The sequence below is a fragment of the Struthio camelus genome, chromosome 8 (genome assembly GCF_040807025.1).
Source record: "Struthio camelus isolate bStrCam1 chromosome 8, bStrCam1.hap1, whole genome shotgun sequence".
Lineage (NCBI taxonomy): Eukaryota > Metazoa > Chordata > Aves > Struthioniformes > Struthionidae > Struthio > Struthio camelus.
This window is the reverse complement of record NC_090949.1, coordinates 34575552-34601242: the sequence shown is the minus strand read 5'-3', so window position 1 is coordinate 34601242 and position 25691 is coordinate 34575552. Positions and strand designations below refer to the sequence as shown.

At 41.1% G+C, this 25691-nt stretch overlaps 1 protein-coding gene across 3 annotated transcripts in view; it reads left to right on the top strand.

Moving 5' to 3' along the window:
- LOC104152933 (FRAS1-related extracellular matrix protein 1-like) overlaps positions 1–25691 on the top strand; it is a 74239-nt gene that overhangs the window by 47131 nt on the left and 1417 nt on the right. The window contains exons 19-23 of one of the 3 annotated variants that reach the window (XM_068953367.1): positions 6575–6655; positions 9467–9731; positions 20766–20974; positions 23669–23723; positions 25412–25499. In XM_068953367.1, the coding sequence (XP_068809468.1) occupies positions 6575–6655; positions 9467–9731; positions 20766–20859 (440 nt within the window). In that variant the 3' untranslated portion in view covers positions 20860–20974; positions 23669–23723; positions 25412–25499. The other 2 variants (XR_011142660.1, XR_011142659.1) reach the window with 2 other exon arrangements.

The following is a 25691-nucleotide window of genomic DNA, read 5'->3' as shown; positions in this document are numbered from 1 at the left end:
GTGGAGAGCCTTGCCATCAGAAGCCGGTAAAAGTCATTCACTTTGTGTGACACCTCTACAAATGGCATTATGTCATTGCATAATATTAGTAAGAAACTGTAAGATTTTTTTGGGGGCCAGGGCTATAAAATTTAACGAGTCTCACATAATCTACTAAAGTAAATGGGAGGGGGAAGAGTACAAGAGGGGAGGAAGGTGATTTTAAAAGAGAACTTCCATTTTTTTGGCATCATGAATGCATTAGGAAGTCGAGCTTGTAACACCCAAATACACTTTAATGTGCTTTGTTGCGTGGATTTCATTTTGTTTTGTTTTGCTTTCCTCATTGGGAACACACACAAAACATTTCAAGAGTCAGGTGGTCCTGCCTGACAAATTTTTTTCAGTAAAAACAGCAAAATGATCAGAAACTGGAAAATGTTATAGGGCCGATGAGGCTGGCTTTATTCATTCTGGGCTACGGTACAATGCTTTAAATATCTTAGATGCTGTTGATCCCTGCTAGATGAAGCAAGCAGTATTATTCTAAATCTTCACAAACAGAGTGATATATTTCCGATGCAAAATATTTACTTTTTCAAAGTATGACTTTAAGTGCCCAACCAACAAATCTTTGGAGTCATTCATTTTGTAAGAGGAAGGAACGGATTCTCTGAGGGAGGCTTTGTGTTATGGTCCTGAATACACAGGTTGTGCTGGAGTTAAATATGAGCTGTGAAGTCTAGGGAGCTAAGCATACTGCTTCCCCACTGAGCATAAGCAAACATGTTTGTTAGCAATTACATGTAATAAGGACTGGGCTTTCTACATGAAGAGCCAAGTGCAGTAGGAGATGGTTGAAATGAGAAGCTTGGCTTGTCATCCTGTTCGTTTCTCATAAACGTGGAAGTAAGCTGATCAAAGCTGGATGAAAAGAGACGACTGCAGCCTGTGTTCAATAAATATCAATGTTAAATCTCAGACTGGGATGAGGGGGGAAATATTTCAGCAGCAATATTCTGTAACCAAATGAGAGGAAGGCTTTTTTTCACACACCATAACTGTTCACTAATGCATGCATGAACTAACTGTCCTTTCTGTCAAACAGCTTCATTAGTATTCTTTTTCATTCTGTACTGGAGTTAGACTGAAAGAGAGATTATATTAAAAGTTGGCTGGCTTTCAGTTGGTCCAATTTTATGTGGTTTTGAATGTGTACTTTTTATAGGACTAAAAATTGGTCCATAGCCTCTGTAAAAGTAGAAGCTACTAGGGATGGTTGCTGTTAGCTCTCTGATTGGATTACCGTTTGATTCTTGTGTGCTGTTATACTCATCCAAAATATGTGCAGGTCCTCCTAATGCTGCTGAGATGCCTTGCAGGAGCTCCTCGGGCTGGCTAATGGGCAGGGAACAGCACAATAGCCATTAGTGACAGCTAGTGTCAGAACTTGAAATAAACAATATTAATTCATTGAATTGCATATCCCAAAAAGTAAGAAACATGGTAGCAATCCTAGAAGGTGCCCCAGCTGATGTGTTTTAAGTGGTTATAGGTTGGAAAAGATGCAGTTTTTAATTACGTTAAGCTATGTCCAAACCACTTCTGCTCCTCTGTGCTCCAATAACAATACTAAGCCCTCATGTTCTTCCTGGGGAATTGCAGCCCTGATCTCCCTGTATATGTTTCAAGTAACCCCTTCTCAAGGTATTTCCAAGAGATCTCTAATATTTTCTAACTTACCTTCTTAAAACTTGTATTTTTTCTTGTCTTGTAATAGTTGGCAAAGCGAAAATGGTCAGTAAAGGGCAACTTGCTTAGGGCTGTCAGAGCAGCTCTTGCACTTCTTGTTGTTTCCTTCCTGAAATTTTATCGAAGAAAAACACCGAGGAACTTCTGGATTTGTCCACAATTACCACAGAGTCGCAAGGTATAGACTTCTTGTGGCCAAAAGGCAGCCCTGTGATGGGGCCGCATAGCAAGTGCGTGCGTGAACAGCACCTCTGATAATGTCAGCAAGGGCTGCCAGACGTCCAGGAGTCCCGTATGGGCCACAGCATCTGTATAGTGTGTGGCTTTACAGCACATGCACAATAGATTCAATGCTTTCTGGAATGAGCCTGTGCCGTGCAGTTGCTCTCCACATGTGCCGCAGGTTTGGCGCATCTCAGAAGCGTTGGACCCTGCTCCGTACGTGCTGCTCCAAACCCACACGTTACGACATCTGGGAAGTCCCAGGGAGACAGATGGCAGAAAGGCTCCCTGCACCTGAATCCTTAAAAGCATTTGTTCTCCAAAAAGGGTGTGTGGGAGGGGTGCATTTTTGCACTGATGCCTTGTCCCTGCTTTGTCTGTATCTGCTCACAGCCATGCCAGGGTTTTAGCCGGGTAGGGGCACAGGCAGCTCTAGCTCCATGCAGGAGGCTGGCCTGTGGAATTGCTCTGTGTCTCTCTGCCTGTCCACTACAAATGTTATCAAGTCACCTGGTGTGTGAAGCTGCTGTTTGTGGTGTCTAGACTTGTGATTAGTGAAAATTAATTAAACTGAAGGAAATTAGGCTGGAAGGGGAGTAGGCTCCTGGGAAGGGAAAATGGAAGAGAAAAAGGAGACTGGTGTTAACCCTTTCCGGCTACTAAACAGGAATAGCTTTTAAATGCCAGGGTATCTATCTGAGTGAATATTTAGGGAAAAAGTCAACATGAACGTATGCAAATAGTGAGTTATTGTGAGCTCAGGAGCTCTGCTGACTCTTTACACGCATGGGCCCTGCACAGGCGATGCACGTTGGCCAGGCAAGCCGAGCACATCAGAAATTGGCATCCCATTCTCTCTCTGCCTGTGCCTTTTAAATAAGTTGCTTTATTGCTAGCCAGACCTGAAATAACTTGCAGAGCAGCAGTAGGTTTGAAATGAGCCAATGTGATTGTGGATAAGGGCAGAGGAACAGAGATTCTTGTATGTAATCCAGTAATAAATCAGAGCTTTGTGGGGATGGGAGGGGATGCAAATGGGTGAAGGAAGGAAGGAGGTGGTTGCTGGTGGAACAGTCTTCTCTTGCTTTTGGTTAGCCTCTTACCTGCTCTTCTGTTTCTTAGTAGTTTCTCTTATATAGCTTTTCAGCATGGTATCTAAGTGCTTTGTGCTTTCCCCTTGGCATAAAGCCACCGTCTGGCTAGCAAGCAAGTACAAACTGTAACACCTGGGTGTCAGCTATGAACATTAGGGTGTGCTACAATGGACCCATCTGTAGTACTTGGCACATGCCGAAGATTTTTATATGTGGTTGGCTGAAAAGCAGGATCAGAGAGAGAGAGAGAGAGGAGGGAGACTAGAGGAAGAGGACTCCACTGGGCACACAGAGAACATCATTTTGGCAAAGGTGCCAGTAGGTTTCCATGGACTTGTCTGTTTTTTCACTCAGCTCATGCAGTCAATAAAAATATCCAGGTTGATTCTAAGAAAAGCAGGAGTAGATTTCCCTAAAGAACAAGCTTAAAAGCCTCATTCTTTGTCTCTAGAGAATAAATCTAATTCTATTACTGGATTCAATAATAATAGATTTAATAAAAATAGATTTAATCATCACTAGTTTTATTATTCTACTGTGTGAACTAGGTCTTGCTGACTGACCCTGTAAGTACTGCAGGATTTCTAGCTGGATTTGGAGGGAGGAGCAGTCTATATTCAGAGCCAACTCTTTTGCTTTGTTTTCCAGGCTGTGTCAGCTTTGACAAGGTTGTATCCTGGAATAAATTTCAGTCAGGTTGATATGGACAAGGACCACCTCTGATATTTCCACACTAACATCTCGAACCCACAGAGTCATGATAGTTTTGACTTTTACTTGATGGGTGGAAAAAACATGTCCCCACCTGACAGTGTCTATATCTCTGTGAGAATTACCAGCAAAGGTAGGAAATGAGTTTTCAGGAGCTGTAGCTTATTGTGTCGCATTTACCTAAGTGAAAACAGCAGTGCATTAAAAGGAAAGGAAAGGAAAGGAAAGGAAAGGAAAGGAAAGGAAAGGAAAGGAAAGGAAAGGAAAGGAAAGGAAAGGAAAGGAAATGTTCTTTTTCCCTTTATGTGGCACTGATATATTTTAAAATGCATGGGCAAAGTTTGTAGCTTATTTCCTCCAAAGGGGCCACCTCCTCCTGGCATTCTTATGAACAAGCTCATTAGAATAAAATCCATTATGCGCATAACTAATGACACAAATTTACAAATCTGTTGACAATTATGACCACATCCCTCATGCATTTGCTTGTAACTCATTGAAGTGACCAGAAGAAGGAGTTCAAACCAGAAGTTTTACAGCTCATGAGCTCCAAGTGCAGTGATGTGAGATTATTTCCCAACTGGATTACAAAGCTGTCATTAGCTAGGGCAACTCCGGAGGACCAGGGCACAAGACCGTAAACTGCCCTCAGGAGACCTGAAATCATTCTGAAGGCAGAGCGAGATATTCCTGGCTACAGAGACCATTATTTTTTTAGCTGGGGGGAAAAACACATGCGCGTGCACACAAACGAGTTCTGTTCCAAGTAGTGTCTCACGTCCTCTAGAAATGAATAGAAATCAAATTGAGACACTGGTGTCCTCAGAGTGTTAAATATTTCTAAGTTCTTGCCAGGCGGGTGTAATTTATTGAATGTAGGTTTTGTGAAATAGCGCTCCTGTCAGTGAGAGATTGGCACAAGAGAAATGAAGGCGGCTAATTCTCAGGGGGTCCTCTCTGGCAAAAACCCTCTATTGAGTCCTCATGCTACTTGTGCTCATAACTGCCGAAAAACCAGGAGTGCCATCTGCAAACTGTGATTCATAAACACTCTGTCAGTCTGCCATGTACCCTGACATCATAAAATAACAAGAAGCAGCATTGTAATAAAGAGAGGAGGTTTGCAGTCGACCAATTAAATGCATCTAATTTATTTCTGTTACAGCTGAGGCTTTATTTATTAGTAAACAGCTGCATTTGTTACACTTTTTTTCTTTTTCTTTTTTTTTTCACTAGGAGTGTGCCAACTGGCACTTTTGGTAATCCATTAATCCTAAATAATCATCTGGGTACTTCATGGATGGTAGGAAAAAAATAGCAAAAAGGGTTATTAAAAGTTAAAATGTAACCTTGCAAGTAGGCTGGAGAGTGCTTCTCTATGGCAGGTTAGCGTGAGTTACGGCGAGCTTAAGTTTGCAGGCCAAGTCGTACGCTCAGCTTACATCGACAAGTAACCATCGTGGCAGTCAGCTGCAACGGGTATAAATCATGTGCAGGATCTGGCCCTGTGGATATTTTTTTTAAAGACAGCATGTTTGTGGCACAAGAGGAGCATTTTGCTTGTTTGGTTTACTTGCTTCTTCCTTTCTCAGTGCTAACTTGATTCGCAGCAAAGCTAAAAATCTGCTAATTGGTTGTCAAAGTCTAATTAGCTGATATTACCAAAAAAAAAAAAAAAGATAAGTTTGCCTTTTATAATTGGAGCTGAAACCCCTCACTTCCCCTCCCCTCAAGCCCCCTGGTGTGTGTTAATTGAGCTCCAGGACTTTTCAGTGTATTTTAATGCTCTCTCCCTTTCAGGGCCCTGGAAAGCTTTGCAGTTAATGAGACAATAATATGTACAATCAAGTAAAAATGTAGTAAAAAGTAGGCACAGCCCTGTGGAATTGGGGCTCTGTGTGTGTGTTTGTGTGTGTGTGTATGTGTCTGTGTGTGCGTGTGTGCACGCGTGTGGGTGCATGTGTAGTGGAGGGAGCTGGTTCACCAGCCTCTGTAAATTAGCATCATGCAGTCAACACAGCTCCATAATTTTTCCTCTACCTTCCTGGCATTTCCTTCCCCTTTCCCCTCAAAAGGGAGGATACTTTTTGCTTAAAGCAGTATTTTACCAGTTAAAGGAAAAAGGCTGTATTCTGCCCTGGCAACACGTCATTCGACTCCACGCAGGAGTCGAGCAAGCGCGCTGGCACTCTTCAGGAGGTCACACTAGGTGATCCGGTGGGCTCTGCTATATATTACTCTGTGTTTGCTTGTGTGTGTGTGTGTGTGTATACACAAATATATCCAAAGCTCCCCTTGCAGCCAGACCCAAGCCCACCTTCAAGTCTGTATGGGTTCTCATACACATTCCTGTCCTATTCCATCCTTCCTATAGGGTCTGAGTATCTCCGTGTGCTGAATTAAGTGTCTTGACTAACATCTGTCACATACACGTGCTCTCACTGTCACCTCAGGGGGAGCAGTATGTGCCATACTGTGTCTTGTTTTGATAGTTTAATTTTAAAGTTTATGTGTTGTTTTATATTGAAAAAAATTGATGTTAAAAAAAAGCGAGCACAGGTGGGTGCTCTATATATGGGTGCTCTTTTTCAATATGTATAATAACGTTGAGTTTACTTTTTCAGTCATGTTTTCCTCTTTTTCCTCCTCCTATCTTCCTCCTCCACACCTGCTTTTAATCAGTCTCCTCTGCCCCACTTGTCATCCTATCCTCTCTGCTGCTTTTACCACAAACCCACTAACGTTATATTTCAAGGCAAACTTTCAAGCCCACGACAGTTAAGCAAGTGAATCAAAAATTCAAACAAATTTTCCAGGCTCTCCCAGCAGAGAGAGGCGGCGCAGCCCCGAGGAGTGTGCGGGAGAGACTTGCGGGGGAAGCTGGCGACTGCTCAGAGGTGAGGAGGTGAAAACAATTGCATTGCTTTGCCTGATTCTGTTTTTCCTTTAAATCTGAAAGTGTTTTTTCCTAAAATCCCCCCCAAAAAAGAAAACATCGAGGCCAAATGCTGCCATTAGATGAACAACTTCTAGCGTACGTGTTGTTTTGTCAGAAGTCACATCCACTTAGCAATGCAGACCCTGACCACGATGTGCATCACGGTCTAAGAAAGAAACAAATATAGAAGTAGTTTATCAAGCTATGTAGAAGATAAATTGTGTATTTATTTATTCTTTTGTTAATAAACCCAAAAGGCTTTGTGGTAGGTTATATAAAATAATATATGCTTCATGGCAACCAAACTGTACAGGTTGATGGCTGATGTCCCAGTTTAGCAATGCACTGAAATCAGTGTGGCTTAAGTATGGGCTTGAAAGCTTTCATCTCTGCGCTCACAATTAGGGGCATAAGTAGCCTGATTTTCCCCTCAGTGTTAAACAGCTGAGTATCTGCTGATGCCAATGAGAATGGGTAACCTGCCACGCTGAGGGTCAGGAGGGTCTTATCTGTGCCGCGGATTTTGGGGAAATCTCTTGTCATTACATCTATCTGGAGCAGTTTGGATGGGTTTAGCAAGGTCAGGACCCTATTCTTGAAAGGTCCTTGCTGTTTTTAAGCTTGCATTGTCTAGTTTTATTCTGAGAAGGGCATGATGGACTTCTGTTTAAAGATATCGTTAAAGCGTCAATACAGCAAGGTGGCAGACAGTAATGGAAAGTAACATCCCTTTTCTCAAAGGAACAATGTAGGGGAACGTTGCTGTCCCATGCTGAGCACTGAGCATCAAAAGATTTCAAAGCTGCTGTGGAAAACCTGGCAAGATTTTTCCACATGGGAAAAATAAAGTTAGGTTAACTGTCTTTGCCTATCTCACTGTTGCCTCTTTATTTAATCTTATTTGTCTAGATTTTCTGTAGAGAAAATTAGTCAACATGAGCGCTGTATCTACTTAATCAGCTTGGGCTTGGCTGTGGACTGCTACAACCCTTGAGCGAGGTATACAGTAGGTGGATGTCCTGAGACCACAGCTGGCTCCTGCAGTGTTATCTCATCCTTTCCCTTTCTAGGTTCTCTCTCTCTTTTGCTTTCTTCCTGGATCTCTTCATCTCTTTTGGAAACAGTCTGAAAACAATTCCCTGTTTTCACTGAGGCCTCATAAAAACTAATAGACTCCTTCAAAGATGCAAGCAAAAAAGTCAGAACACCCAACTTTTTCTCCAGTGCAGCATACACAGTTTTTCCAGCGCCAAATATTCCAAGACTGGTGAGTTTTGATGATATTCATTGTGCTAGTGGATGGGCTGATAATTATCTTTTTTGATGTTCCAAATTTGTTCTCAAACATCATTAACATTTTTATTTTATGAAGGCAAGTTAACTGATTGTATTTATATTGTGAATGACTATGATGTCCTTCAACTAATCTCCTCAGATATTAGTCACTTCCTGAATGCATTAAGTCTCATTTATCAGTTTTCCGCAGCACACCAGCTGCAGTGGGGAACTGATGTTAAAAGGGTTAACATCAAAGGTGAACTATCAAGTGGGGTGGAAAGCACAGAACTTAGTGCAGAGTTTGCACGCACACACACACACACACACACACACACACACAAAAGACAACTTCTATTCTCAGATGTTGTGGGCTGCCTGCTACATATAATAGGAACCTGTTGTTTTTTAAAGTCAGTTGGCAGCAAGATAAGAAGGCAAGAAACAGAAAAAGTCCTGCTGAGTGTATTCACAAATGCCACTATTGTATATTGTCATCAGCAAGTTAATCGACAGCAACAGAAACTGATTGACATTATCCATTTGCTTTTGAACACTATCAGATAAAATGATGTCTTTGCTTCTGCCTTTGACTACTGCGTTGCAATTGAAGGTCAGGTCTCTTGAGCCTGAGGACTGGCTTGTATGACTCTCTGCAGTTTTGTTGTATCATGTTGTCAACTGTTGTGCTGCCACTTCAATACAAGCACTTTTTTAAAACCAAAAAGAGTTATGATAGAAAAGGCTGAAAGGGTTATGACTAGGCAAGTCATCTCTATTTCTGTTCTGAGAAGTACAGTTGTTCAATTTTCTAGTGACTTTAATTTACTGTGGCTACTGCTTTGTAAATAAGTAAAAATTGTGTTGGTCCTGGGGTGATATCGTGGAGCTCTTTATAAATAAATCTAGTGGAAACAGAACCTCTGTTGCTGAGGTTACAGCATCGCCTAACACTATCGGCTTAAAACACAGTGTTTGTGCTTAATGCTTCCTTCATTAGCGCATTCTGTCCATTGGCTCATTTGGATCTATTAACATAATTGTTCTTTCTAAGCAACTGGGTCGTTCTCTCTCTACCCAAACAGAAAATCCAAGCTGGTTCCAATATTTTGGAGAAATAATGCAGCCAATGCTCCTCTATAACTTACCCTGGCTGTGATTAGATAAACGGGTTCTAATTCTACTTAGCATGAGCCTTGAAGTGAGAATCAGAATGTGGTGCATTTTAAGCAAATCTTTTATCTCTGTGGCTTTTTCTTTGTCAATGTCCTGTTTGTCTGTAAAACATAAACAAAAAAAATTTTCTCAAGCTATTTCGATACATTTTTTCCTTGATTTCTCCCTGCCATGCTCTTCCTTCCTCAACTTCTCCTTCCCCTGAACCAAAGGACTGACTTACTATTTTTTCCTTCTGATCTGGGACATAAAAAGGAATATTCCCCCTTTTAATTCCTCTCCCTTTGATTTTTCATTTTATTTATTTATTTATTTTTAGGTGACATTGTTCTACTCGCCAAACCTGTAACTTTAACAGAGGGTGACAGGGTGACCTTGACGACAGATGTTCTTATGGCAACAGATGGCACTAGCAAACCCGAGAAGCTGCTGTACGCTGTCTCCGTGCCACCTGTGCATGGTCAGATTGAGTACATCAATTATCCCGGCGTGCCCATTTCCAGTTACAGCCAGTTGGATGTGGTGGCCCAGAAGGTCTGTGATGTTCATGACAATAGCCATGAGGCTAGTAAGGATTCATTCAGGTGAGAAGACTTGCTTGGGCTTTTACACTTCAGTGTACTTAAAAGCCCTTAGCAAGCTAAGGGTTAAACTTGCATCTTGTTCACTGCGCACCAAACAGTAAGTACAGTATTTAACAATCGATATGGTTGTACTGAAGAGACTGCTTCAAACAGTAACACAATGTAATTTTATCATTACAGTAATTACATACTTTTATTAACTGTAATAGTTAAGTTGTACGGCCAAAGGCAATAGAAGTCTTGCAGGCTTCATATTGAGGTATACCTGGGCAGGCTTTTAGCAAGTGAAATCAAATGATTTAAGTACATATAAAGAGTGTACCGTGTTTCTCAAGGTTGCCAGTGGTCAAAAAGGAAAAGCAAAAATTCCCCATCTGAAATCGTTGTTGCTTTCTGGGCAGTTCTTTCTCCTGAAGGGAAAAAATAATAATCGCAACATTGTCTGAAATGATCAGGAGAACTTAATCCAGATGGTGGTGTCATTTCTAAGAAAAAGCATATGTTGGCCATTATGATACTTAAATATAATGGTTTTACATTCCTCTAGTGGGCACAAAAGGCGCACAACAGAGTTGGCGGGGTTTTTTAATCTTCTGAATGGTGGCAGTGGTGGTAGAGTGGTGGGAGATTTTATCTTCCAAATGGTGCGTTTCTTAAAAGATATGGCAAATTCAATTGACGAGAGCCTGCTGTAAAAGCCATGCTCCTGTGGAATGTAAATTTCTGAGTTACTCTATCCAGTAACAGTAGAGAGATTTAATTTACTGCGCCCTTTGGAATATCATCTTTTTATATATATTCTTCCGGGTTTTTTTTCTTTCACTTTAGCATGTTTTTCTTTCCGATTTGCTTTAAAAGTTATTTACGCTCCCTTTGCAGCAAAGTGGGCACTATAACTAATTTTATTCTTACCATGATTAACTATGAATAATTTCCTAAGAAATGAGTCAAATTAACAAGGGGAAGAAGGAATCAATAAATCATGAAAGCAGCCTATTTCTAAGTGGGGTTAAAACCACCATTAAATAAATCACTGATTCTAACTCATGACCCACTTGGATATAGGGGAAAAAAATATATATTTAAACCTGTAGTGAAAGGAAAAATGAAAGTGTCCCTGTATATGACTCAAGGAGGGGGGTGAGAGAGGTGGAAGCAGCTTCGTGGAAGGGCCCCAGAATAAGTCACTGTGGTTAGTGGCACGTGGAGGAAGAAGAGACGTGGTTTTGCCGTGTTTGTTGCTACAGTCCAGCTCTGAAGCGGCCGTTAGTCTGCTACTGCAACCAAACATGGATCAGAAAAGCTCTGGCTTTTGGGCACATGATATGGAGATACAAATGTTGTTTAAAAGGACCTTCTGTCTCCATCTCTGCTCTGTGCTGTAACAGAGGAATGCAGGGGCTGGCCCTACCTTGGTCTAAATATCTCAGATGTTTTCACTCTGCTTTAATTTTTCTCTCTTATTGATCCTGGCAGAATTTTGAGGACTTTCCTATGCTTAGTCCCAGTTTAAACTGCTTGGAGAGGATTTCAGAATCAGGCCTATTATTCTTCTTATCTAGTTTACATTATAACCTTTTAATTTTGCTTTAAGGATCATAATTTGCCTGATGGCATCCTGAGTGCAGTAACGTTACCTAGGGCTTGGTTGTCATCTTTCTTGTTCATTGAGAATTATAAATCTCAATTTTACTCAAGGAATGCCATCACTTTTGTAGTGTTTGGGAGAGCTGCACATATATCTTTACTCCAGCAGGTAGAAATATTTTGGAACTGTAGAAAATTGAGCAAGCTTTCTCCCCAAGATTTCCGTAGGACAGAAGAGGTAAAAATGTTTATTCCTTAGTTTAAAAAGGGTGTGGGAGGGAGGGAAATAAACAGGCATGCTTGTAGCCTCCCATTTTTGTTTCTTTTTATGATCTTTTTTCCTCCCTAAACACATGCATAACATTGAAACAATTCATTGCTTATTGGGAACGGTTACCTTTTCTTTTGCATTATAGGCCAAAGATTGTCAGCTGGTTTAAATCAGTATATCTACCTTTACTGAAGTGCTGCTATAACCGTTTAGACTGGCTCTGTGGCTTATAAATTTAGTTCATAAAGTTGCTGAGAGGGTCTCTTTTCTGATATACCTCTTGGTCATGGGACCTCATCTCTTTTTTGGGAGAGTAGGGGTGAGTATCTTGTTGATTTGTTGTATTGTGATGTCTTGCGAGGTGTTTGTCCTCCCTCTCTTCTGCCTATCTGGGTGCTTTGAACAGAGGATTTGGTGCAGTTTTCCCACAAAAACAATACATGAGATTAGAGGACTACACAAATGATCCATTCTCCTGCTGTGCACGAGGTCTGCAAGGCCCAGCCCAGCAGTAACTCCCTGCCCACAGCCTCTCTAGATGTTGAGGAAGAGCAGGCACTTCAGGCCTTCCTTTGAAAATTAGCGAGAACCACTAAAGTGCTGTGCCTTTGACCGTTCCTCCGAGCTAACGTTGAACTGGTCGAAGTGCGTGAGTTTGTTCTCCCCAGCATCCTCTTTGGATGGCATCAGTGGGTAGAGGCAGTCAATCATGCGTGCTTCTCTGTACTTCCTCGCTGTTGTTTTTATCCCTGTCTTTCTCTTTAATAATTAATCCTGTTGAATAGAGTAGCGCCTATGGACCAACCAAGAATGAAGCCTTTTTTTTCTAAGCGCTGTAGAAACACTGAATAGTACATGCTCCCTGTCCTGAGGGCCTTCCAACATAAGTAAAAGGATGTATGTGTGTGGGGGAGGACCAGACCCATGTAATGGCCACAGAGGTCATCTTCATTTGCAGCTAATTGCTGCTGCCTGGGGCAGAGACCTGTCTGCTTTGGGCTGTCATGGCCGTAAAACAGTGGGGATTTGTCATTCTACTGTAATGTGAATAAACCATCCCCTTTCATGAAAGAGTAGCAAGACTGAGCAGTCTGAGCCCTCACTGAACCCAACTGGTTGTATGGACATGAAATGTTTTGCTCTATCTGTTCAGGGAAGATTTAAAATACCGATTATCTCCACGTAGAGATAAAATGCAGACCGGTAGGCTGGAGGGGCTGTGCTGGTGTGACAGTCCCAGCTGTGTGTTTGAGGCTGGATTTGGCCTCTTCTCAATAAACGGGAGAGAAGCCCAGGGAAGGGGCTGTGTGCAAGGAGCTGAAGGAGGGCACCCACTGCCCGCCTCTGCCAACAGTGATTTAAAGCAGATCCAGTGGGAGATTTGCAGGGAAGGGCTGGGGTGGAGAGAGAGAGACGGATAACTTGTCTTTCAGGAATGAAGGAGTTAAAACAGGGATTAAAAAAAAAAAAAAACCTTAAAAAAATCTCACACACTCACTCACACACACACACTCGCACAAACCCTGCACCCTAAATTAATTTCTGCTGGTAATCTATATCGGGTTAAATAACGCCTCATTATTCTGCAACACAGCTGAGGCTTCTCAAAATGTTTATCTTGTTTTGTAACTGGTACCTTCTGGCATATTCCAGTGCCAACTCTCCTAGCTCTTGCTATATTTCATTCTCACTATTTTTGGAATGGAGCTGCTGGTTCCAGGTGATTTAATAAATTGCTTTTTTTTGTGTTCCTTTTAACTTACCCATCTGCTCAACACATGCGTAACTTGCAATCTGTCGGCAGTTTGCAGAAAGACAAACTGTCAGAGCTGCATGCATTTGACAACTTTGTTCCCAATTAGATTAGTGGTAATTTTAACAGATTTCAGGGCAATCGAAAAAAGGGATGACATGTTATTAAAGCATCAATTTTGACAGACCCAAGCACATACAATTTCAGTGTAAATTATTTTAAATGCTTTAATTAAAGCTATGAAAGATTTACCCTTTTAAGCGGTAAGTGATTGCAAGACAAATATAAAGGGAAAGTGGATAACAGAGTTTCCTAAATGGTTTATGCTGCGCATGGCAGTCCACAAGTCACCACCACCATAATCTATGACTGTAATGTTGGAGGCATAGTTAATTATTCATAGCTTCATCTCTGGAGCAGACGTGATTAAGAACACGAAGAGCATTCAGAGATCTAAGCAGTACCTATGAAAATCTGAGTTCAAGCCTCTCTTAGATTAGAAGCTGTTAGAAAACAGTTTGGGGGTATCTCACACTGGATATTTTTATAAACATACTTTTTTTTGCCCCATTTCTGCCCCAGTTTGCCCCAGTTTGCCCCAGTTCTGGGCACCAAAGCCCAGAGGTCAGGGTGACCATGTGTTTAGAGCAATGAGGGATGTTGTGTACTTGAAGACACTTTACAGGCTGTAGAAGCCCTGTAAAAGAAAAGAACAAACAAATAAAATCCCCCCCAAAACAAAAAAACCCACTAACATTTATTATTTAAGCTGAATACAGCACTCTAAATTCATCACTCCAGGAGCACTATGCCACATGTGTAGCACGTTTAACCATTTAAATGGTTTTGTGAATGATAGCCCCTTTCCAGCAATCTTCGCTCAGGCAAGTCTGAGCATAGCTTCATGGTAAAGAGGCCTGGACTTGGCCCCTGTGTTATTCAGCTACTGGGTTCTTATTGGAGGAACGTAGGCCTCACTAATGTCAAACCTTAATCATACTTTTAAATGTTGCTCAGTATTGGAGGCCAGATCTTCCAGGAAGATCGCTCTGAGGGTTTTGTTTATTTTGTGTGTTTGGCTGTGCAGTGCAGTGCTGCAATGTTTTAGAACTGTTAAATGCACATATTACTTTGAAGGATATAAACTATTGGTCCCACGACCTGTGCTGAAAGTTTAGCTCCTTTTTAATTAGAGGAATATATGACTTTCTATTATTATTTAGAGTAACAAGTGACAAGCGCACTGTTACCAGCCTTCTTTCCTAAAAGTGAGCTGGTGTGCTTCTGTTTTGGGTTTTTTTGTTTTCTTTGAGGGTGGGTATAACATGCTATGACTTTCTGAAAAGCTTAGAAGTTTTTCTTTGGAGATTGCTGACCCACGGTATTACAATACCCCAAATGCTCTGAAAGTGAGAGAAATTGCTGCAGCGAGCACTGCAGGTAGAAATTCCAGAAAGCTTGTCGGAGTCCTCGGTCTCATACAGTTTCCAGCTGTTTGAATCTTGGAATATACAGTGATTTGTAACTGGCACAAGTTCAACAAATAAGATGAAGTCCTGACTAGTGTCTTACCACCTTTGGGACGGTGTTTTCGATGTGCGTTCACAAAGTCCCCATCTATTCTTTCCTTTGCAGGCCTGTGAACCAAACTTTAAAGGATTTTGCAGTTAGGACAACTCCTAAATCCATTCAAATCCTGCACTCTAGTATTTTTCTCAGCTGGTGTGAATCAGTGAGGCTCCATTTAATTCAATAAATGTACTCAAATATGCACCGGGTTAGGATTCACCTTATTGTGTCTCGGTCAATGAACACAGGTCTCTTGAGATATCTGATTTTGGCTTGAAAAATCACCTTCCTCCTTAAAATGCTAAGGAGGCTTTGCATCAGGCAGAGATCAAAGTACAAGAACAAGAATTTCGTGGTCAGACCCCCAAATCGATTACATCTGCAGGCCAGCAAGAAGATTGGAGCCAGTGTGATAGCTAATGGTCAAGTGGATAAACATGGGCAAGAGGAGCTTATTACTGAGCACCTTGATGCCAAACCACCTGTGCTTGCTCGAACAAAGCACACTGTTGGGGCCCAGGGGTCCTCTTTGTCGGTTCTTCAGCTGGTCACCTGCACAGCCCATTAAAAATCTTTCCTATACAGGTACCCCACACCCCCAGAAGAGCCAGCTGTACAGAAAGGAGATTGTTTTATATTAGGGCCAATTTACACAGCTGGATGTTAATAGGGTGAAAATACAGGCACGATGGAAGTGCTAGGCAAATTGCTAGGTTTTATTTCATTGTGCACAGTCAGTCATGGTTTTCTTGTCAGTGGACAGGTAAGAGAGGAACTAGGGGAACTTATAATGCAGTTGAGTTACTAACTGTCTCCGGTGCTCTTCTGATGCATCACAAAATAATAACTAACAAGGAAACTATCATGTTTTGCGTAAGGGTTGAGACATCACAGAGGAAGGATGGAGAGAGCAATCTCTTTTGAACCTTGTAGCCTTCTCCTTGCTAATTAAGGCTTTCCCTTTCAATAGAGCGCTAATCATTTTGATTCAAACCATGATACACTGGAGATTTGAGACAGAGCTCATTTTCATGACAGATTTGGGTCAGCAGTAAAGGCTCAAATAGCTCAAAATCTGAAACTTTTGATTTTTAGTGTATTTATCTTAGATTATGGGCCCATTACAGTTTCTGAAATCACATCCCTATCAAAGCTGATCCTTATAAACTAAGCAGAGACTTCTTTTTTCTCCAATTATAGAATTGCTTATTTAATCAAGTCACACACAAAATGGAGCAAAAAACCTTGCTTGCATACATATTGAGCTTTGCTGCCTAATCTATTTTATAATGTTTTGCAATGAACAGGCCAATGTTCATCAGCTGATAAATAATTAACAGCTGGTGTTGTTTCTAGGGCATGACGTGGAAGGCTTACATAGGACAAAAACCAGCCTGAGTTATTTGGTAAAACTCTGACCAAACATAGTTTTATAGCTCACAAAAAACAAGTTTCTTTGAAAAATTGTGCTTTATGGTTTCTCTGAGGAAGTTCTGTTTATGACTCTTCTGAACGTAGCAGGACTATTCATGTGCCCTTCTTGACTCTTTCAGGTATTAGATAAATAAGATGAAGGCTTGTCATTTTTATCAGTTTTACATTTGAATTCTTGATGTAGATGAATAAATTAATGAGGTTTTTTATATATATATATATACTTCACCTACAAGTGGCTAATATCTATTGTGTATCTGATACTATACCTAACATTCATTGGCCTTTCCTCAAAATCCTCAGTTCTGGGAGGAGCTAGATCTGAATTTTGTGAGATGTAACCAGCTGTAGCCAGCTTAATCAATTTTAGGTGTATAGTTGTTCTTCTGGAAAAAAAACCTAAAAATTCTCTTGCGGTTAACTCTGGGTAGAAATGAGAGATATGGAAGACAGATCATGTGGGAATATCCTTTGAATACAGGTTGCTGAACTGTCTTGCAAGGGTTCGCAACTTTTTTAATGTGTTTATTTGCATCTGTTTCGAGTGTGGTGAAGTTCTGCATGAGCCCATGACAGCTAAGAGCAATATCTGTAACTGAATTCTTATTGGAGGTGAGCTCATTGGTTTCTTGCAAAGCTTTTCTGATTTATTTATTTTTATACAACATATTCATCAAGCAATTACAAGTGCTCATGGCTGAGAGAGGGGGATGATTTCTGTTTACAACACACACAATCATCTATGATTAAGCAAGAAGTTCATTCCATGCTCATGAAGAAGTTCAGTATTCCACAGAGATAAGCTTTAGACCTGTTATAAAGACTCTACTGTGTGAGAGAGGCACATTTCTTGGCCGTGGTTTTTATCCAATAGTTTCATGCAGTTTTTCAGATATCCTAAGTTCAGGCCAAAGAGCATCATGAAGAAAAGGGCCAAAAACTTGAGGATGTCTCCAAATTAAAAATGTGAAGCTATTGTAGACAGCTGAGGATAGATGTCATGTATTTGTGGCAGTGCATGTCACTGACGAGGTATTCTGTAACATTTTGTACTATTTGGAGTTTCCTAAGTGTTGCAGGCTTCATGCCCAGGTATATCGTTATGCTGTAATACAGCCAAGTGACCAAGGTGTGAAAAACTAAGGCCAGGTCAGTATCTGCCAGGATGGGATGCAGTCTCCTAGCCAACTGGAGAGGATTGGAAGTGATAATTGCTGCTTTGTGAGAGCTGAATGTATTTGTGGATTCCTCACTTATTTTTTTAATTGTAGACTCAATCATGAATGCAAGCTTCAACCAAAAACTCTTCCAGATTCTTTTCTCTGCTTACCATCTTCTGTCTTGCTTAGGTTACCTGTTCTGTATATCTGAGCTCATCTTGACTCAGCACTGGAACTGCTTCTTGGTAATGGCATGGCTGTGTATAGTGAAAAATAGAGGTGTTTGTTTTCTGTGCCTTGCCAGCGCTAAGACCGCATAAGCTTGATTGCATATAAATATTGAGAGACAGAGATATATCTTGTCTCGTTTGATGCATAAGTCACCCCAGGACAAAGGTACAGATTCAACCTTTGCTCATGATGCCCTTCCAGGTAAGAAAGCTAGTGTCTAATGATAAGCAGTGTTGTGTAAATGCGAAGAGACCCAGCAGGCTGGGAACGGATGTTCTTCCCCTCCATTGGCCGAAGGGGCTCAGAAGAGCATTTTCAGTTCTATGTCTGGTCTGAATCCACTTTGTGCTAAACTAGAACACAGGCTGCAGTGAAACAAGCTTTCAGCTTCCCTATTAGGACCGGGCTAGCTATTTTAATTAGACATCAGAGGTTCACATTGTACTTTAGTTTACTAATGTACCTAGAGTCGATTTCTTCAGAGGTGGTTGTTCAGTACAATTGTCTATCTGAAGGAGCAAAGGAACACTCCATTTCTATATTGCGCTTTGGCTGTTTGGTTCAAGAGTAGCACCAGTTATTTGTGACTCTTCTCCAAACCTTTATAGTGAAATCAGGATCACTGGTGGTCCCTGGTGACTGCTGATCTCTTATAAAACTCTGGAATGTCTCTAATCGCCGCAGTAACGTGATAGTAGCCTGTATTACTGATAGCTGTGATGTCCTTAAAATTAGCAGGAAGGCTGAACATATAGTTATGAGTGGCTTAGATCACAAACTACCCGAGTCCTTTAGCCAGAGGTGGCCTGTGTGTAAATAAAATCTCTAAGATTTTGGCTCTCGTTTAATTTCTGTGGCAACTTAGATTACTCTTTCTCCCCCTTTTATCTTTTTAGTAATTCAGACTTCCCAAACGCTGAGTTGTGTGTCATACTCTAAGAGCAGAGCTCTGTATTTTAGAAAGTAGAAGGACAAATAGTTAAATCGCAGCAGGTCTCCTGACTTCGGTGGGATGTGTACCAACCTGCTGGCAATCACATCCCACAGCTGCACCTAAATACTTGCACGTCTTCTGGTATATATGCAAACCCTCTAGCTCACCCACAAAATGAAACACTGTGCCTTTAAACATCCTCCCTACTGTGGGTGCACACTCTACTGCTTATTCGGAGCTGACAGGTTTAACATGTCGTCTGGTAAATCAGCCTTCATGGTCACCAGAGAGAGGCACCTCTGGCAAAAGTTCAGAAGTCAGTGTTTTGGAAAGATTGGTTTGACCAGCTCTCAAGTGAGAGCAAATCCCAGACCAAATGCAGTCAAATCTTAAACGACATTTAACCACTGTGGTGCTGTAGCTTGCTGATATCCTTTTAACCTGGAGAGAATTGTTCATCCCATTTAAACCTTCAAGTTTTATTTATTGTTTCTTTTCTGCTCTGTTGGCAGGGGGACCTGGGGTGAAGACAGTTTGTTTTGACTTAATTCTAATTAATTAATTAGCTTGCATATGGTTCTGGCTCAAGACTATGGGATAGATTAGCAATTTTGGATGTTGTTTTAGTATCTAGACTTCTATAGCATTTAGCTTTCCAGTAAGTACATATATTCCATTATTGCCTCTTCTGTGCTTGTTACTAAAGGGACCTTAAGATTTACCGCATCTTGCTTTGTAAAATTAACGATTGACAAACTTTTTCTTGTCATTTGATATTTACTTTGTAGGGATAACAATTTCTTAGGGGAGAAAAAAGGCAAGCAGGCAAACAGTTAATAGTGAGTGGTGCCCAAATTACATATTTCTTAAACTCATGGCCTAGTTTACTAATCAGTTGTCATAAGATGTCAGATGGGGAACCATCAGTGAAGAACTGCAAAGTGCAGCCAGTGAAGCAACTAATTAGTTGGACAGTGGCATGAAGGTGTGTGTCCCAGAGGAGTTGAAATTATCAGAACAAGTGAAGAAAGTTTTGATAGATCAGTATGTCAATAGTATAAAACTCCACACTTGGCTGAATTACAATGATGCTGACAGTGAGGTCAGCTTTGTCCCTCCTTTAGGGACTGTACACTGATGGATTGCAATACCATTGTTTTCTGTCTCTAGTCTATTTTCAGAAAGAAACTTCAGTCAGCTGAATGCTTGAAGGAACATGACCTGAGATGTACAGGAATTAGAGCAGCTGAACAGTTCCTGGGTTTAAATCTGAAGAGTCTAGCTGACTGGCTTTCTTTTTGCCAGTAGCTTATTACTCGTTCCTGAACTCTTTTCTCCTCGACCACTGCAAGAGCCAGTTTTCATTATTACCTGCAGGCACCTGCCTGCTGCAGGTAAGCGGCGGTTATTGAGCAGGCACAGAGCAGGGTGCCATAGCTGTGGTCTGCCCAGCTCCTGCTGCAGCTGGGGACAACAGGCAGCGGCAAGTAAACCTCAGACCTTTGGAGCAAGTGTCTGAGTCTCTGTTGCTGAGATAAATGTTTATTAGCTTGAAACAGCAGCAGATCTATAGGTGGCCCACACGCTCCTGACTTGGGATGGAGTGCTATGCGCTGTGGGTTTCTGCTGCACAGGCAGAGTAATTGCTTCAAGTTGCTGGCCAGACCACTGCTCCGCACACAGAACAAATGTGCGCAGACAAGCAAGCATTTAGGTTTGGACTACTAGAAGATGTTACACTGAGCTGCTACCCAAGTAATTCTTTGGTCTGGTAGTGGAAAAACTTTTCTTGGTGGGACCTGCCTCCTTCTCTGTAGGAAGACAGTAGCTTGCAGGTACCAGTGAGTCCACTGCATGTGGACTTGCTATTTATTAATAATAGTCTATAATTCAATAGTAAGCCATGAGGAGGAAAATCAAGGGACAAAGCACAACATCAGAGTTCCAGCTGATATGAACAGATAATTACAAATAAATGCAGATAGGGTTATTTTTAAGCATTCTCTTTAAAACACTTTGAATTGTGTTTAATAAATGTTACATGATATTCTTCTTTCTTCCCTTCATACCACCCCCTCTGTTTCCCTACGTAAAGCTGTGTAGGTGGAGGAACAAGACAAATCATCTCCAAAACTCCTTCTGAAGAAAAGCCCAACCACCGTGCAGAACTTGAGAGATGGTCGGCCTGAAATTCCAATAACTGCTTCTCTTCTGCAAGTCACGGACTTTCATGGTGAAGATGAGGATCTCATCTTCAAAATTCTGTGACCTCCTCTCTTTGCTTATAGAGAAACTCAAAAACAGGTATTTGACTTGGGATTCTTTGTGCAGGGATTCTTTCCTCAGTGGAAATCTTTTCAGTGCTTTGATTTTCAAAATTTTATTGCACAATGTAAGAGCAGTTGCACACGATGATAAGAATAGTTTTACTGTATTCCAGGTTAAGTCTTGATATCTCACAGGAGCTATCAGGAGACCTGTTTTCCACACCTGGAGGCCCACATTTGGAGGGCTTGGTCTTATAATTGCTTAATCCTGTGCAGTGAGCAGCCTCTCTAAAATGGAATGATACAATTCAGTGCTGGGCCTGGATTAGCAATTGCAGAATTGGCGTTATTTGAGATAGAGGTTGCTGATGGAGGACAACGTTCCTCCTTGTGATGGTGTGATTATGTGGCAAAGGCCGGTGGACGCTTTCACAGAATGCTTTACTAAAGGTATTACTCAGATAGGTAGTACACATGATGTGACTTGGCAGAAATGAATTCAGCAAATTCAAGTAAATCCCATCTGACGCAGACAAGGTGAATGCCTGTTGGACTTAATCTTTATTTCTCCCTGTGGCTGCTCTTCTCTGTTTCCAGAGTACTAGCTCTGCTCTTACAGAGTGGGCCAGTGGCAACCATGAGATTATTCAATATATCTCACCTTAAGATTATGTTCCTAGTAGTTTATAATTTTGTGTGACTTTAATAATTGGGACTGGAAAAACCTGTGATGTAATATTTGATACTGTCTTGAGAGTAAGGTCGAAATAGCGCTCTGTAAATGAAGCCCAAGGCTACATTTTAAACAGCAATTAAACAATGAAATACTGAATATCTGTTCAGAAAGTGATGTCATTCATTGCATGCACTGTGGAAAAACTGGTGTGTGATTGTCGGTTAAAGATATGTAATACATAGACACAAAGGAAAGGCCATATTAAAGTTGTGGTGGTATTACTTAGTTTTTGAGCACCTTCCTATCTAGTGATTTGTGTGCGTGCAACTGTATGTAGGAGTAAGTTGTCTTGAAGGACAAAAAAGCTGTTAGTTGGTGTCATTTCCTCTGGACTACTCAGGCCTTTAAGACTTCATATGAAGCGCTATGATCCCTTCCTGAGCTACTTAATGCAGGAACCACTCAGAGCTGCACAGGTATTGACACTGTGAGCACCCAGAAGCTCTGTCGCTGTCAAGCATTTGCCTCTGCAGTATTTTCACTCTGTAGCATTCATTTAGGACAAACTAATTCAATAAATATAGTTCAAATTGCATGGATTAAAACAAGAATAAGCCTGACTGATAGTGTGCAGAAGTTCCTAGAACTGCCACGTACAGAGGAAGTGGAAGGCAGGAGGTGGACACCAAAGGAGGAAAATGTTGCAAATGTGGAGTTAGCTTGGGTTTTGCTAGAATTTCAAAATATTCATGGAGAGCTTCAGCTGTCATCAGCGTCCAGCATTACCAGAGAGAGAAAACAGATGAATATGAAGGACATAGTCACCATTGGGCTCTAGCACCTCAAATATGAGTAAAATAATGCCTTTATTGTGGAGATAATGTGCCCCATTGTTTTATAAGGAATGGACAAGTCTACAGTAGAGAAGAGAAAGAACAATCTTCCATTTCTCTGAAATGCCTCTACAAACTAAATCTTTTCAAGCCGAAATATAATTTTGCATTTAGGCTTGACTGTTTTTCTATAGGTCCAGTTAGGTCAGAAACAGGAGGATCCAAGAATCCTGAAAATTGTTATTTCCAGAGAATTTCCAGCAAGATCAGGCCCATATCAGATCTCAAACTGGGGGTGTTTCCTCCTTATTCTAAAACCTGAACCATTTAAAGTTTTGCTCTTTAAAGAGCAAAAATCTTCGCTCTTTTGAAGATTTGAGTTGTGTTTTTATGTTTTAAGATTAGGCTAATGAATTGCTGTTAGTTTTAATAAAGGGCTTATTAATTAATTGAATAATCCTTTAAATAAATTCCAAAGTTGGCCTTGCAATCCACCTTGCTTATGTGTGAAAGAAGTCAGCATGCCCTGCTGTACTTCACACCCTTCTGCACCGACTCTTGGCCCGTTCCCCTTCCTTCTTGCTGCAGCCCATCGCATGGAAGCTCTCTAACTGTGAACATCCTACATCTCCTCCTCCTGGCGACCTGCACAAGAGCATCAAACCATATATACCTCCTGAATCCCCTACACTGGTGTGCTGTCAGACCCTAAATGAAGCATAAATAAGTTTTTTGTTTGTTTATTTAAAGTATCAATGATGTGAAAGTAAAAGGTACTAGTTCCTTCGATTCTGTTAGTTTAGGCAAGATGTTTGCTCAAGAGACAGGTTCTTGGTCCCCAAAAAACTGTTCGGACCTTTGAGCTGCTAAACTCCTTCCCCCATTACCTCCCATCTTTCTTTCCAGTATAGCACAGCTACTCTGAGTCATTGTTTATCTAATTAAATTAACATTTGCCAGTGCCTGCAACCTAAAACACTGTCTTAAAACATTTGCTTGAAAAGCCTCCTTGTCCCAGAGCTGTCATTTTTTAGCATGATGGATAATGGATAGAAATAATTATCCTGAACAAGGTTAGACAGCTTAAATGATTTGAGTTTCAAGGAATTAGTAAGCTTAGCTAAACATCTTACTTTTCAAAACACATTAATAATAAAAACAGCAATGACCATAATTAATTGTAAAATCTGTGCTCTGCTAAAATGTACACTGTCTCTTGCAGGTAGCTATGTATGCAACACTTCTATCTGCAGTGATTTAAATCAGCACATCATCTGGTATGTCATAAACCTCTCTATTGAAAGGACTTCAGATAGCTTTGACTTCCAAATGTCAGATATGACAGGAAATAAAGTGCTTCCAAAGCTGTAAGTGTTAGTGTCCAGTTCAATGTGGCCAAGTATCTCCTTCTCCAGCATAATATTAGCAGCCTGGCTGAGCTATAGTTTGTCCGCGATTACATTTCTACTACGCAGGATATTCTTATTTTAAATTTCAGGCACAGTTTTTCGAACTTTTAATATAATTTTAGCTGGAGTTTAAGAAGTTCACTGCACACTTGCTAGCATAGTGGAATACTTTATTATCAAACGCTGTATCTTTCTATAAAGCACTTTGATCAAGTTCTGCTGCCCTCTATGCTAGTCAGGAATAATTCTGCAGCGCTCAATAATAAGACCATACCAGCTATCTTTCTGTTTTTGATCTCAGCACTAGCTGAGTTGTGCTGGCCCCATATCCTGCAACAACTTACAAACTGTCCTAATCCATACTGGCCACCATAGAAAGCTGTTCTTGCAGTAGGAGCCCCTGGAATAGCCCTGAAAAAGGCCAGAAAAAAAGTAGAAGGTAGAGATTTTGTGTACATGGAGTTATTTCAGGTTGACAAGGGTGTACCTAGAGCAGAAATGGGCCCACTGCCTCTGCATTATTTCCCCAGTCCCTAATTTTAAGTAAAATACAAATTTTGAATTAAGCAGTGACCTTTAGCTTTGGAGAAAAGCAGAGCTTCTGCATGAAATTGCCAAAAATGAGAGTAACAATTTATAATTGCTTCATTTAGCTCCTAGAAATCCAGGTGCAGCCAGGCCTCTGAGGTGCTTTGCTCTGCATAGAAATGGGCTCTTCTCCAGGGAGTCTCAATCCAAAGCGATAAGCCAAACAAAGAAAGCAAGGAGAAAAATAAGCACTTAGCGGGGAAGTGACAAGCTGCATGCAACAGGACACGGGAGAGCTCCAGGGACTCCTGCTCTGTGCCCTACACGTTGCACCAGGACACCTATTCAAATAATAAACCTCCTCTGCACAGCAAGATGCACACAGCTGATGTTGTTCCCCTTTGTGCAAAGGAGAGGCTCCCGTCCAGCTGCCTGATGCAGCCATGGTGCTACTGATGGCAGCGTAAAGCTGACCAAGTCATCCTCCTGGAACCAGTTCCAGGAAGAGAGCTGAGGTTACAGGCTCCTGGAGTCTCATTGTTAAATGTGTCAAAATGATAAAGATTTCCGTTTAAGGTGGATTCTTTCTTTAATTCTCATTCACCACGTTTTATATTTTGGGGGCCTTTTGGGAAATTAAATAAAATTCTTCTTCCTAACTTCTGAAAGCAAATGAAAAATCTCTTTATATTGATAGAGAATTTGCAGACCTAGTTAGTAAAATCCAGAAGTTTCACTTCAACTCTCACTTTTTATGTTTTTAAATTTGTTTTTTAAAGATCTCTGCATTGGTGTGCAACGATTTAAAATTCCTCTGGCAAAGTGCAGGTTTATTGCTCCAGAGCTAGCATAAAGCTGAATGGGTGGCTGTATTTCAAGTGAGGAGCTAAGGGAGAGTGCAATTTGCAAATGGCAATAGACCCCAGAAATTGAACTCCAGCCTTTCTATTCAGTGCTCTTTTTATTATTAAGTCAGGGAATAAGTAAAATGTTACAGGGACACTTTAAATCTCCACTTGTTTGTACAGATGTGATGCATATATGATGGGGAAAGAAAATGAAAAATCTAGGATGCTGAAAATGGGGAAAAGATTGGATGTTGAAGAATCAAATACGGTAAGTTATGTGATGTTGTTAACCCCATAACTCTGACTAGTCTGAAACAGAGTAACATGGCTTTGGTGCACTCTCATGGTTGTGGGGCATCTTTTGGGTGGGTGATGTCTGCTTGGTGGCTCAGAGGATGGGACGCCTGTGGAGCACAGCCCAGGTCATGAAGCTGCTGTGGCTGGAAGCTGCCTCGGCTGT